General features: G+C 56.1%; 1 protein-coding gene across 8 annotated transcripts in view; it reads left to right on the forward strand.

Annotated features, from left to right (window-relative positions):
- Window positions 1–12,831, forward strand: part of PAX8 (paired box 8) — a 60,255-nt gene that overhangs the window by 42,520 nt on the left and 4,904 nt on the right. For 5 of the 8 annotated variants that reach the window (XM_080683706.1, XM_080683710.1, XM_080683713.1 and 2 more), the window contains 2 exons: window positions 4,894–4,980; window positions 6,509–7,831. The exons of 1 other annotated variant lie outside the window; for it this stretch is intronic. In XM_080683706.1, the coding sequence (XP_080539832.1) occupies window positions 4,894–4,980; window positions 6,509–6,585 (164 nt within the window). In that variant the 3' untranslated portion in view covers window positions 6,586–7,831. Of the gene's footprint in view, window positions 1–559; window positions 681–4,893; window positions 4,981–6,508; window positions 7,838–12,831 lie in introns of those variants that run through there. 2 more of the 8 variants (XM_080683707.1, XM_080683709.1) reach the window with 2 other exon arrangements.

Consider the following 12,831-nt stretch of genomic DNA (forward strand, 5'->3'; position numbering starts at 1 on the left):
GATGGAGCAAGAGGAAGGGTGTGTCCCATAGACTCCTCGAAGGGCACTGGAGGAGGGACCGAAGGGTGCATCTTTTGAAAGTCTGGAGGAGAGACTTCAGTGCAGTCCTGGCTTCTTACGGGTCCCCAACTCTGCCTCCTCCTTCCCAGATGCTCCTATGTCACCCATGGTGATGAAAAGGAAGGGGCTGAGGCAGACAGGTGTTCCAATCGGAGCTCTACCACTTGGTTCTTCCATTCAGGAAGCCCAGGTGGGGCTGCAAACCACTGGCAGCTAAACATAAGCCTAGCCTTCAAGTAACCCCTGGTCTCCCAGTGATTTAACTGGTGAACCTCAGTTTACCATTCTGTAACATCTGAATATGAGTGGTGTAGGTGATGATGGTTGAAATATAGCCATCTTCATACATCAGACCCACTCAAGGCTGTATGGGCGGGACCCGAGTTCTAGATATTGGAAGGTACTGCAGAGTGTGAGATGAGTTGGAAGCATTTTTCCATGGTCATTTGAATGGTCCTGGAATCCTGCCTGCCAGTCATTTGGTTTCTTTGTCTACCAGCGCGATGGTCACCCAACGATGACCCAGGGTGTCAAGGCCGGGACACGTGAGGAGGACAAGGAGTCTCTTTTGGCAGGCATCTCTCTTAGGGACCATAAAGGAAGGATGGGAAGGAGAGAATAGAACGTTTCCACTGCCCAGAGGCTTGAGGACCTGGAGCTTCTGGAAGGGGCTGAATCAAGGTCTCTGTGACCCCCATGCCACCCCTGGGCCAGATGCCCTGGACTGACCCCAGAGACAGTGCCTTCACCCAGGCCTGCTTTCCTGCCCCCTGGCAGAGTTGTCTTTGCCAGCACCCACTCTGGTGCCCTGAGGCAGGGGGCTGGGCTCTCCTGGGCAGAGGGAACAGAGGGAGAAGTGAGGGAGGGAAGCAGGCTCTATGCTCCCTGGGAACCTGCTGAGCTGGCACTTGTTGCTGCCTGGTTACCGTGGCGATGTGCTTAATGCAGCGTTGAAAATACAGAATACTCACTCCTCTCTCCCTCCTGGCCCCGGACTCCCTCCCTCCCTCCCTTCCTCTTCTGGAGCGTGAAATGAGATTGGTCAAGATAAAAAAGGAAAAGATTCGGTTATTTTTTTAAGAGTGTGGATAATGGGGCCTCTCAATCAAAATCCCAGGCTCCAGTCAGCTCCCCCAACCCCCATCCAACCTCTCCACCTTCTCCGGCCGCCTGCTTAGAGGAAGAAACATAAAGCCCAGGCTTTTCTCTTAATTATGAATCATCCCGGGGCCATGCCCAGGGCAAGGGGCTCCTGGGGCCCAGAGTCTGACCTGGGAGGTAGTTGGAAAGCTTGGGCCTCTCATCAAAGGCTCCAGGTTGTTTCCAGAAAGACCTCATCCTGCGTGGGTGTTGTGGACAAAAAAATAGCACAACCACAGCATCCACTGCAAGTGAAGTGGAAGGGAGGGGCCTTGCCTTGTGCAGTGAAAGGTGGATTGGCTTCCAATAAGTTACGTGCAAATCTGATTTTCAGAAAATGCAGTGCTATTTAATTGTTTCACCTGGTTCCTAGAAACTCTGTGGTGAAATCTTTTGTAGGAAAATTACTTGTTCATCTCTTACCAATGGCCACAATCTCCCAAGTTCAATGAGGATTCCTTCCATTAAAATCAATAAACCTTCATTAAGCACCTACTATGTGCTTCATAAACAATAAATGCTTCAAGCATGTTAATGAGAGTCTTCAGTCAGTTGTGGAAGAAAGGAAGAGATCACTTATTCTGTACTTCTGTGTGCCTGGCCATTCATAGATATCTTTATTTCTCATTTATCCTTACGATAAGCCTGGGAAGCTGGTATTGTGCTAGTTTTATAAAGATAAGGAAACAAGCTTAGAGAAGCAAAGTGGTGTGCTCAGGGTTATAACCATACTATGCGGCAGAGTTGTTCAAAAACGTATTTTTATTTCAAACCTAGGGCTCTGTCAGCCACACCACACTGCCTCCCACCATCCTAGAAATCATGACACCATGTCAGAGAGCAACATCGGAACAGGACAGGACTCAACCTTCTCTTATTTTGCCTCCTAATTGTTGTTGTTGACCCTGCCCCATTAACACAGTTAACGATGCTCACACCAGTTCTGGAGCTGAACCAACAGCTCCAGAGATAGTTTGATTCATCCGTCCATCCATCCATCCATCCATCCATCCATCCATCTTTCCTTTCATTCACCTTTACACACATTTTCCCATACATACACGCATCTTCTCATTCATTCTTCTGTCTTCCTATCCATTCTTCCTTCCATCCATCCATCTATTCATCCATCTATTCTTTCATTCTTCTATCCATCTACCCTTTCATCTTTCCATTTATTTATTCATCCATCCATCCATCCATCCATCCATCTATCCATTCATCCATGCTTTTATCCCTCCATCCTTCCATTCTTTCAGTCATTCTTCCATACATTCATCCTTTCATCTATCCATCTTTCCATTATCTATTATTCTTCTATCATCCACCCTTTCAACCATACGTCCATCCACTACTTTTTCACTGAACAAATACTGGTTGAGGATCTATGGCATAGGATGCTGGGGATATAGCAGTGAATAAGACCAGTCTCTCTATTTATGGAGTTTACAACCTAGTGAAGAAAAAAGCACGGAAAACAAGCCAACAAATGAATAGACAGTAAGTGCTGTAAAGAGAACAAAATGGGATGATGTGATACAAAGCCACAGGAAAGTATATACTACTTTAGATGGGGAGATCAGGAAAGCCTCTCTGAGGTGTTCAAAGTGCAAAGGCCCCAAGGCAGGAACTGTGGTTGCACACAGACAGCGGGTGTGAGTGAGCGGGAAAGGACTCCACCATGAGATGCTGGCAGTGGCTTGGGTGAAATTTTAAAAGTACTAAGGCTGCTGGGAAACTGGTGTGAGCATTCAAAAAAGGCAGCACAGAGACCAGGGGCAATTGTAGTTCATGCAGCGGCCTTGGGTTGGGGAGACAGCAGTGAAGGAAGAGAATAGAGATACTCAAGACATATGCTGTGGCAGAGCCAGCAACACTTGCTGGTGAATTGGTTGGAGGGGTTCAAATACCCCTAGGCTTGGGGCTTGGGAAACTTCATGGATGGTGGTGGCACATATGCATGGGGGAGACTAGGAGAGGAAGAGGTAGAGCATGTGGCAGGTGGAAATCAAGAGTTCTGTTGGGCCAGATTAGGATTGAGACACCACCTAGGTACCAGTTTAGTAAATCAGTAGGTGCAATATATGTCTGAAGTCAGCAAACCATCCTGACAAGGGCATACATTTCAGCCATTGCTCAGAGCTGTAATTTAATGCCAAGGATAAGACAAGATCACAAGAAAGAGAAGGTGGATGGAAATTCACAGAAGGTTCACACGTCATGCCCTGGGGCTCTTCAACATTTAGCCTTCTCACAGAGAAGGAACCGGAAGGAGACTGTGGTGGAGAGGCCAGTGGGTCAGGACACACACCATGAGAGAGGGGTTGGTGGATGAGTCCAAGTCGGCTGAGAGTTAAGGAGTGGTAGACAGAAGTGACCACTGGTATGATCAGGTAGAGGCAGTGAGGATATGAGTGGTCACCCTGATTGGAGGGGAATGCAGCGGTGAAGGCAAAGACCAGGGAGCAGGGGAGAGGCTGGGAGCTGGAGAGGGATGTGGAGTAGGAAGAGGATTTTTAAAGAAACGATAACAGAGCACGTTTGCTGGCTGGAGGGGGTGATGAATTAGAAAGGGAGAAACAATGAAAGCAGAAAGGAAAAGGGATCCATTGTAGGGATCAAGTCCTTGCAATGATGAGTGGGGAGGGATGCAGAGCCAAGAGGATGGCTGGCCTTTCATGGGTGCAGGGACATTGACAGATCTGGCAGAGGGAGGACACTGCACCACCTTCCAAGGCCCGTCCCTACTGCAGCAGGAACTGAAGCAGATGGGTACTCGGCAGACATGAGTTTAGTGAGTGCATGCGTGTGTGAGTGTGGATGCATGAGTAAGTGACAAGAAGAGAGGGCAAGCACATTGCATTTTCCACTTCTCTTCCTTGTCCCTTTGCGCCACCAGTGTTGGCACTGGGTAGGGTGAAGTAGAGGCACAGGGCCCTTGCTGTGTAGCCAGGGTTGAATCGGCCTCCTCGCTGGGTGCAGTGAACCCAGGGGGGTCTCGGCTACAGCAGCAGTAAACAGAGAGTTCACATTGTGGGGTGCTAGAAAGAGCTGGAGTAGATGCTGGGGCTGGTTCTGGTGCAGGCCTTCATTGCACATGTGGCCAAGAGCTAATGTCTTTCCCTCTCTGCATAGTAGTTTTTTCATTGGGGAAATGATGGTTGGATTAGATACTTTTTTAGTTTTCTTTTTTTTGTGTGTGCATTTTCCCTCCCTCCCTGTTTTCTTCCCTTCCTCCTTCCCTTTCTCCCTCCCTCCCTCCCTCCCTCTCCCCATTGACCTGCCTGGAGAAGCCCCTCACAGGTCTGGGCATTAGTAGAAGTGCTGGAAGCTGGACGGAGGAGTCACAGCTCCCAAACTCCACCCACAGCTCCCAAACCCTCTGGCTGTGTGAGCATATGCAAATCCTAGGTCTTGATTCTTCACCTGGAAAATGGGCAAAATAAGAACAACCGCCTATGCAGTTCCTGTGAGGGAGAGCTTGTCAGGGTGGGGCCCCAGTGTCTGGGGAAAGGACACGGCTCCAAATGACACTGAGTGAGGGCCCCCAAGGGAGGGGCCTGCTGAGCTGCCACTGTCCTGCCCTGGTTCCACATCCCAGGGCTCACCCAGTGCCAACCCTGCACACCCTTCTCCCCAACCCCAGCCCCATGTGGGTGCTCCACCCCACCTCTCACTGTGTGTCTCCAACAGGAAGTGAATACTCGGGCAATGCCTACAGCCACACCCCCTACTCCTCCTACAGTGAGGCCTGGCGCTTCCCCAACTCCAGCTTGCTGAGTAAGTCCCCCGGGGGGCCGCCCAGGCCCTCTAGTGCAGGGCAGATGGGGTACAAGGCTGGGCCAAAGTCATCTCAAACCTGGGAGGTCCAGGTTAGACCAGGGCCTGGGGAGACAGGTGTTACTCATAACTCGAGCAGGAAGGCAGTGTGCCAGGCTGTGGCCAGGTCGTTGGGGGATGAAGGGGGGGCGGGGGGAGACTTCCCTGCCCATCTCTCTCCTGCTGCCCAAGGCCATGTCTCTGAGATCTTTTCTTTGAGGAGGATCCAGGGCTCAGGGAGGGCCAGGGTGGATTAAGAAGCCGCAGAGTGGATGCCCTGCCTTCGGGGGCTCACAGTCCAGCAGCACTAACCCTGGTGGGCTGCGACACAGAGTGCCCGCTGCCCCTGCCGGGGAGCACGCCGGTGGCACTGAGTGCTATACTGTTGCCCACATTAGGCATCGAGGAGGCTCACAGTGCTCAGCAGGCCCTGCATAGGAGTCCTCTGTTCCACCCGGTCCCAGAAGTTGGCTGGAGATGTGGAGCCTTAGAATTCAGTCCAGAGAGGACCTGTGGGGCTGCTCGGCACCCCTCTTGCCCTCAAGCCTGGGCTGCGTGGAGAAGCTTTTCAGGAAACCATGCCCCATAAGTGGGAACTTGAGGAAACTCACTCAGTCTCCCTGAGTGATGCCTCGGACCAACCTGGGTCAGAGAGAGGAGTGGTGCGAGCGTGGCTGACCCCATGGGTGTCATCACAGGCCTGGCAGGGCTACTGTTCTCAAAACCCCCCTCTTCTCCAGTTACCTCCTGGCATTCCAGAAGGGACTGGGGGGGGGGGGGCGGGTACCAGATGACTCAACTCCACACCACCTTGCTGCTCAGTTTAGCCAGAGGGGCTAAGGGTCAGTCACCTTCCCACAGAGCATCCCCGTGGAGGTCCCCAAAAACGTACAGCCCCCATTACCTGTCAGAAGTTGTGTTGTTGTTAATCCTCATCGAGGATCTTCTCTCCATTGATTTTTGATGTGAGAGAGACAATTTGATGTGACGGGGGCAGGGAATCGAACCTGCAACCCAGGCACGTGCCCTTGCCCAGGACATGAACCCACGGCCTTTTGGTGCATGGACCGACGCTCTAACCACTGAGAAACATTGGCCAGGACAACCAGTCAAATGTTTAATCCCTCTGATTTGGAAGAGGAAGATTCTATGACCTCGCACAGTTTGGGCAAAGCTGGGGAGACCCTGATGATCCCCCCGTGTGTGTACCTGCTCTCTGTTGCTCTCTCTCCCTGAAACAAGGGCATTGAAGGTCACAGTAATCATGCGGGGGAGGGACAAGGAGCCACCTTCTCCTTCTGGCCAGAAACTCAAAGGTGAGGTCAGAGAAGGAGGAAACAGGCCGGAGAGGAGTTAATCTTTGATGATCAGATAGGCCAGGGGGTGAATGATTAACCTGTGCTGTCTTAAAGGTTAGCAGATGCCAGGGCGGCTGTGGTGCAATTTCCCCCTCTAACCAGCGGTGTTGTTATTTTTCTGACGTGTCCAGGTTCCCCATATTATTACAGTTCCACATCGAGGCCGAGCGCGCCGCCCACCACCGCCACGGCCTTTGACCACCTGTAGTCGCCATGGGGACAGTGGGAGTGACGGAGCAGCAGGAGGACCCGGGTCTGTGTGCCCGCAGAGAGTCACAGAAAGGAATCTTTATTTATTACACGAAAATAATCACAAGTCCAGCGCGCAGGTCGCACTCCTGTGTGGTTGATTTAATGAACCGTGAAAGACAGGATGACTTTGCAGAAGGCCAGACTGTCCTCCGGGATTCCTCAGTGAGGCGGAGTCCCAGGGAGGGACACCGCACCCCGAAACACTCAAAACTGGAGGAATGCGGGGAGCAGAAGAGCTGCGAGCTTGAGGGGATGGCAGGCGGCCCACAGGGGGCTGAGGGGCCCAGGGCGCCTCTGAGGCTCTGCCATCAACACGCGCTAGCGGTCGGTCGGTCCTGGGCTGTTAGCAGTTCCGTCCGGCCCACGAGTCGCAGCTGTAGGAAGGCTGTCCCCCAGCCACCCTGGGGTCACTCATTGAGCTGCCCCAGAGTTGAGGTTCCTGCCATCCACCTCCCCGACCCAGCCTGCTTGGCTCCACCTGCACCTCCCCCTTGGCCACAGGCTGAGAGCCTGAGAGCCAGGGCCAGTCAACCAAAAGCTCCACTGGCAGGCAAGGGGCCCTCCTCTGCCTGCTCTGTGATGCACCAGCGCCCCAGCTTCTCCTCCTGCAGCTTATCCCAGAGACCAGCCTCTGACAGCTGCAGACAGACTTTCCCAAGGGCCCAGCGCAGGGCAAGCAGAGCTGCTGGGGACCCGTGTCCCTCCCATCGGCCCTGCCTCGGCCCATGCCCCCCACACCCAAGGAGGCTGCTGCCACCCCACCTAGCCACGCAGGCTCCCTCTGCACCTGCCACTCCTGCCCAAAGCCTGACTGTAAATACTGTAAATGCAGCTCGAATGGGCGCCGCTCTCTCTGTCCACCCAGATTGTGGCCTCTCTGAAGTGTCTCCCTCCCATGTTGGGCTTCTCTCCCCAATGCTTCTTTCTTTTTTAAAGACGCCACTATTGCCACTCGACTCAATAAACCATTGCTCCATTCCAGGCTTCGGGGCTGACTGGGAGGCATGGGTCAGGGGGCTTTGTCCAGAGAACCTCAGGCCCAGTGGACACTCACTTTGGGGTCTGGGGTGCCCAGGAGGCCTGACTGAGGTTCTTCCTCTGCCCTAACATGTTTCATGCCAGGCACACCACCCATCCCATGCTTTGACTTCCCCAGCTCCGAGTACCTGCGAGAATAAAATAAGCACACGCCGTCCCAGGCCAGTGGCAGGCTCTCCACAATGGTTGCTGTTGTTAACAGAATCCAGTGTTGCCGGAGGCTGGTGGCTGCCCTGGGAATGGCTGCTCACAGAAGCAGCCTGTGAACCTGTGGTATTGGGGGGCGGGGAGGGGAGGGAGAGTGAGCAGACATCTACTGGGCTCTGCTGTGCCAGCCACAGAGTGGAGGCCTCACATCAGTGAAGGTGAAGGTGAGGTTAGCCCCATTTTACATGTGGGCAAACTGAGGCTCAGAAAAAATGAAATCAAACGTGGAGGCAGTGGGTTCAGTCAAGTTCTCTTACCGAATGTCCAGCCAGCACTTTCACCCAACACCATAGAGCCCTGTCTGGTGCTGGAGGGACCTAGATGCCGGGCACCATGGAGAAGCACGGGGTGGCAGTGCCAACAAGTAGGGAGGGAGCCCGCAGGGACAACCTCTTTCTATGATATGTTAGAGAACAAGGAGCCACATACCATGGTGGCTGCAAGGGCTCTGTCCCCAGCAGGGTGCTTGGCCCCCCAGGGGTTGTCTGCTGTCCACAGGGACCCTCTCCAATTGACCCTGGAACGAGAGGCAGGGCTGTGTGGTGAATTTGACGGCTGCAAAGACAGCACTCAAGGCTGAGTCAGATGGAAGAGGATTCCAACCCCTCTTCTTTTCCGGCCCCCACCCCCACCCCCTGCACACACACCCAGCATTCAGGGACTTGGGGCTGGGAGGCCAAGGGCTGGGAGACAGGAGAGGCCAGGATGCTCACTGAGGACGAGGACAGCAGGAAGCCACAGGCCGCGGGCCGTTCCCATGGGGATAACTGGTTCCTGTCTCTTCCCAGAGGATTGCGATGAGGCTCATCCCCAATATCAGGGCTTCCCTCTGGCCATGAGCCTGGTGGGGGCACCGAGCCCTGTTTTCCTGAGACTCCCCGTGATCCTGAAATGCTGGGCTCCTGAGGCCCTAAGACAGCCCCCACCTGGTTCTGGGGCCACAGTGAACCCCCACCCAGGAATCCCTGTGGGGTGCATGGCACCCAGGGAGCCTGCAGAGCAATCCAATCACTGGTGTCCTGGCCGGCCCTCTCCAACCCCAAGTGGCAAAGGGGCTTAGCTGTGCTTGTGCCATGGTGACTGAGGTTCAGAGCCACCCTTCCTCTTTCTGGGGCTGCCTGGGCGCCCAGGACACTGCTCTGAGGTGCCGGTGAGTGTGGCGGGGCCAGGTGTGTAGGCCAGATATTCCCTCCGTGGTCAAACTGTGTGGCCAGCAATGTCCTGGGGGAGAAAGACAACTTGGGGTGCTGCTGGGAGAAGCTGGAACGTGAGGGCAGTAGAGAAGGGTGCGAGGAGAAGGTGAGGAGGGCGGGGGGGGGGGGCGCAGGGCGGAGCTGGAAGCCACCCGATCGGGCCTGTGTGTGGAGGGCAGGGCGCATCACAGCAGCCTGTGGGAGGGGCTGGCTGACTGTGGCACGGTCAGGCCCTGGTTCTCCGAGGGCCTGACGTAGCAGCGTGTTGGCAGGAGAATTGGGGAACAGCATGGGCCTGAGGCATGCCCACGGCAGTGGGGCCCACCTCACCTGCCCCTGCACACTGGAGCAGCCCCTCTCCACTATGGACAGGCTCCTCTGTTTTGAGGCCACTCGCCCTGGTCCTTCATGGTCCCCATTCCCTCCTCAGGGCCCCGTCCTCCCTGCACCAGCTGGGCCAGGCCGGGCCTGGAGCCCACAGAGGCCCCGGGTGGGGAAGGCAGCCCCTGCTCGGTGGGAGACAGAGCAGTTCAAACCCTCCCTGGGCCCACAAGGGGCAGAACCCATCTTTCTATGGTGGCTGGAGCTGCTGAGACCCTCTGTCCTGCAGGCTGGGGAAGGGGCAGCTGGGAGTCCTGCCTCCGTGGCCAGGCCCTGGGCCAGGTCCAACCCTCGCTTCTCCAACATTCCTGCTGAAAGTTGTTACTAAAGAACACGAATTCCCTGCCCCTCCTTACCAGGGCCACACTCAACCCTCAGACAACCTCAGGCAGGGGAGTTGGTGTCGCAGCCCAGATGGGCCCGCCGAAGGCTCCCTCTCCTCCTGCTTCCCCCCGCCCCCCCCCCCCCACACACACATGCACCTTTCCCCCACACCCACCCGTCTTCCTGAGGCGATTCTTGGTGTCCCTGTCCTGGGGTAGGCACAGGAGGAGCGGGCTGACCTCCAGCGGCTTGGGGGCTCCCTCCTGGCCCTCCTTCATCTGCCACTTCACTGCCCCCTCACCCCGCCCTCCCTCACCCTCAGAGGTTATGACAACACTTCACGTAGCTGTAGTGTCTTTCTGTTTGTAAAACTTGTCCGCATCCATTTCTCTCTGATTCTGGACATTGGCCCCATTTTGCACTTGGGGAAACTGAGAGAAAAATGACCTTTTCAAGGTCATTTGGAAGAGCTGAGACCACAGCTGAATCTACACCCTCCTCGGAGGGATCCAGTGTCTGGATGTGGCTTCCGGCACTTTGCTGTGTGGGGAGGGACAGAGTTGCAGGCTCCCAGTGGTCAGCCTTCAGGCTGAGGAGAAGTGCCAGGTGGATCCATTTCCCCTGCATCCTTGGCCCCCTCCCCTCCCCAGCCTTCAGGGCCATGTGTACCGCCATCTGAAGGACGACGTGTGATGCTCCCAGGCCCCAGCTCCTGCGTCACCTCCAACAGGCATGACCAACCGAGCCAGCTGCGGCTGTGGTGTTGGCGAAAGCAAGAACCGCTGTCCCACAGAGGCGACTGACCTCCTCCCTCTCCCCTTTTCTTTCCTTTCCCCTCTCAGTTTCCTTCTCCGGTCCCTCTTCTGCCTGGTCCCAGCAATGACTCCTTTCGCAGCCTGTTGAGAGACCTCTGTGTGGAGGGTGTGGGAAGGGCTCAGAGGCCCGAGACTGGTCAGGAAAGCCTCTGCACCCTCTTGCTGACTTCTTACACTCCTCCTGGCCTTCTTCTCTTCCTCTGGCTCCTGGGGACTGGGACACCCCACAAGCATTTCCTGCTGGTGGCAGAGACCCCTCCTTCCTCCCTTGAACAGGCCCACACTACCACCCCCACCCCCCTCCTTCTCCAAGCCCCTAGGACAGAGCCAGTGCCTCTCCCTGGAGGCTAGTCCCTCGGACCAGCATGCTCCGAGGACAGCACCCTTTCTCCGACTCTTGCCAGGCAGTGATGCCAGGCCGCAGCTGAGGAGAGGCCTCCTGGAGATTTGGGGCCTCCCGGGGGTGGGAAGTGGGGCGCTGAGGGGGCAGGGGCGGTGCCTCCATCTGTGCCTGTGGCAGCTGGCCAGGCTGGGCAGGGAGGTGCCGCCTGCGGCTCTCCCAGGGAAATGTGATTTCCCCGAGTGAAGCGGACTGTGCAGTGTGGAAATTGGCTCTTTTCTGAGCGAGCGGCTGTGGCGGAGTCTGCGAGCTGGGCCGCGGGAAGCCGTGCTGGCCCCTGGGGTGCGCTGGGAGCAGCCATGTGCTGAGAACTCATTAGGGATAAATCAAAGCAGCACCAGCATGGAGCCAACACCACCCCCACCCCCACGGTGCCCAAGACCCCCACTGCCCCTCCTCCTCCCCAGCCAAGCACCTCCCGGGTCGGAGAGCCGGCCACGCTTCATAGTCAGACACAGGCCCTGAAACCCAGGAGCCAGCCTGGAGGCGAGACCTGTGCACTTACAAATAAATGTTTGTTAGTTTCCTGTTTGTTAGCTTTTTTGGGGGTGGGGGGGTGGGGATTCATTGGTAGCAAGCTTAACTGACAACACAGGCCTTGCTAGAGCCTGAACTAGGAGCTCACCTTCTGGCATACTTATCGTTCCTCCACCCTCCAGCAGCCTTTCCACGCCTTGCCCCTGCCTCCAGGCTACATTGGTTCCCCCACACGTACCCTGAGAGGGATGAGAGGCCCAACCTACCCACCTGGTCCCAGGGGCCTCCCTGTGCAGAGCAGACAGTGTCCAGGAGGGATGAATTTCTCTGAATGAGAACTCGTCCCCCCACCCAAGGGAAGGGAAGGGCGAAGAAGGGAGCGGGCCTCCTGCCAATCCAGGGGCTGGGCTGTGGGGACCATTGGGGCTGTTAGTTACTGTCATCATAACTAGCCCGGCCATACGTCATCACATTGTTCCAGGTCCCCCTGCTAAAGATCCAGGGCCTGGACCTGTCACCCTCCCCACTGACACCCCGGGGCGGCGGGCGGGGCGGGGGGGCCGATGATTCCTCAGCTGTGAAATGCCAGGCTCAGGCCAGGATGTCGCCTGGGTCAGCGAGAGGCAGTGCAGCCTCATCTGACTAGTTCAGGCATGAAACCCTCTTTCTCCCAAATTCCCCAGGTAACTTTCCGCTAAACCGGAGGCGGGAACTACATTCCCACATTTGGAATCCAATCTCTGGGGTGGGGGGAGGGTCCCGCCTCAGCCGGCTGAGCCACACCAGGCTGGGGCAGACACCGAGCTCACGGGCCACAGCCACACGGGCTGGCACGAGAAGTCACCTTCACATCTCGGAATTCTTCCGTAAGCCACCCACTGTGTGCCAGACCCTGTGATGGGCACGCGGGAGGAAACAAGATAAATCCAGTTGCATGACACTCCCCACAAAAAAGCAAACCAAAACAACACAAACCCCCTCGGAGCTGAGACATGAGACTTTCGTGAAAGTCACCTAGAGAGCGATGTGGGGAGGCAGTGGCAGGCATCAGAGGAGCGACATAAAGTGCTGCCGGCTCAGGTGATACTCACAAAGCCCCTCTGCCCCTCCTGTCCCCTCCAAACAGCAGCCACCAGGAACCAAGGCAGACCTACACCTGAGCCTGCAGTCAGGCACTCTCCCTGGGGAAGACTTCTGTCCCTGTGTTTCTGTGTTGCCGAGAGGGTGGCTGGATAGACACAAAATGTGCATGACCTTTCCCAGCACCCTGTCGCCCACTGCTCCCACGGAGGCCGGCCCGGCCGAGCACCCAGACAGGGCCCTGCACTGAGGGCCTGGGCTTTGCTCAGAGCTTCTCTGCTCCGACG

Source organism: Plecotus auritus, assembly GCF_963455305.1.
Source record: "Plecotus auritus genome assembly, chromosome: 8".
Taxonomy (NCBI): Eukaryota; Metazoa; Chordata; class Mammalia; order Chiroptera; family Vespertilionidae; genus Plecotus; species Plecotus auritus.